We start from the raw sequence: 1848 nt of genomic DNA, 5'->3' as shown, positions 1-1848 counted from the left end.
TATGTTTGGCTTACAATCAGAAGACAGTTTTATGTTTACAAACACACTTTATCTAATGCTATCTTTTCTACTGTAAAATTTGATACTTTATGAATAAAAATATATGATAGAGGTTGAATTCATACTAACTTCTCCAACATTGTTATAAAAAAAATTATATGATTACATTTAAAATGCTTAAGGTAATCTTGACTTTACTGTATCTTCACTGTATGTCCATTTAATAGAACAATCAACATATTTTATTGCATTATCACAAAGTAGTAAAAAATTGTGCAAACCATTAGAGTAAACACCTTGTACGTACATGAATCTCATTAAAACCACTGCATAGATCATTGAGTATTATCATACGACATCTATTACTCATTGTATGTTCAAATCCAATTAATAAATTAATTAATTTCATGTCAGGAAAAAATTAAAGTAGTAATCATTAACTGTGGCGATTTCTTTTTCTCCGTTAAATAATATGGAACTCAGTTATTTTGTTTTTTGTACAATTTCCATGAATAAAAGTTTTTTCCCACAGATTTATAACTACCAGGTACCATGACCATGACAATATAAGCTTTTTTATAAATTTGATTCTATGTACTGGAGCAATTCTTTATTTCTAAATACATATAAGACATTCTTGAACATTGCACATCTTGTAACAATTCAGTGCTTTCTTTAAAAGTATTTGAATTATTTCTGTATTATCCTAATTAATAGAGCTTTTCTATGAACACTACTAATATACTTTGTTGTAGTTGTTACACTTTTGACAAATTTGAATTCATAGAGTAAAAAGGTATGAATTTTTAGATCTGTATAGACAATAAAATATTGATCTAAAAAACATCACCAGCATATAGAGTCTAAACTTTCCATTAATACCAATATTATGATAATGATTTTAGTAAAGGACATTACAAATTCTCTTCAATTTCAGCTCTGATAAAGAAATGAATTTTTCCAGTATTTAATGTATAACTTTAATATAGAATTTTTGTAAAATATTGTTAAAATTATTACAATTGTTTCCATCTTAATTTTTTGTTTTTTCTTTTACAATTTAAACGTTATTCATGTGATACATATTTGATTTATATCTCTTTAAGAGTTCCAAACTGTAAATAATACTAATTACTTTTATGAATTCCAAGGCGCTTTTACCACTATTGAAAACAGCAAGCAACAATTTTGAGGACAAATCAAAAATGAACATCCACAGATCTGCTGTTATTAATATGACATCTATGCTTGGAAGTATTACTGACAATAATCAGGGTGGATTTTATCCCTACAGATGTAGCAAGGTGACATATTTATTTAAATTATCATATATTATACTGTACAAGTAATTAGCTATAGCTACATTTTCTTTAGCAATAATTTGTTATAATGTAACATTTCTAACATAAATTTTAACTATACAGTAACACTAACAATAAATATTAGTAAAGAATTTACACATCCTACTAATGATAATATTTATCTAATCTTTAGGCAGCACTTAATGCAGCTACAAAGTCAATGAGCATTGATTTAAAGGAAGATGGGATCCTTGTCACTTGTTTACATCCTGGTTGGGTGCGTACAGATATGGGAGGGAGCAATGCACCCATGGATGTTGATACCAGTGTTACTAACATCTTAAATACTCTAAACTTATTAACTGAAAAACACATAGGCTGTTTTATTCAATATGATGGGAAAACTTTACCTTGGTAAATGTAGATTTCATAATCATTATACATACCTCTTAATCATTTACATTTGATATATTTTTAAAACGTACTTTAATCATAATTTTTATTAATATTTTGAAATTTTATATTTGTAACAAAAATATATTATACA

General features: G+C 26.2%; 1 protein-coding gene across 2 annotated transcripts in view; it reads left to right on the top strand.

The window, feature by feature from the left end:
* LOC108573042 (C-factor) overlaps window positions 1-1719 on the top strand; it is an 8340-nt gene extending 6621 nt beyond the window's left edge. For both annotated transcript variants that reach the window (XM_017935401.1, XM_017935402.1), the window contains exons 4-5: window positions 1152-1304; window positions 1495-1719. In XM_017935401.1, coding sequence (XP_017790890.1) covers window positions 1152-1304; window positions 1495-1719 — 378 coding nt within the window. The remainder of the gene's footprint in view (window positions 1-1151; window positions 1305-1494) is intronic.
* The last annotated feature ends 129 nt before the right edge of the window (window positions 1720-1848 follow it).

This window comes from Habropoda laboriosa, unplaced genomic scaffold, assembly GCF_001263275.1.
Source record: "Habropoda laboriosa isolate 0110345459 unplaced genomic scaffold, ASM126327v1 scaffold89, whole genome shotgun sequence".
In the NCBI taxonomy this organism is placed as follows: domain Eukaryota; kingdom Metazoa; phylum Arthropoda; class Insecta; order Hymenoptera; family Apidae; genus Habropoda; species Habropoda laboriosa.
This window is presented reverse-complemented; position numbering and strand designations above follow the sequence as displayed.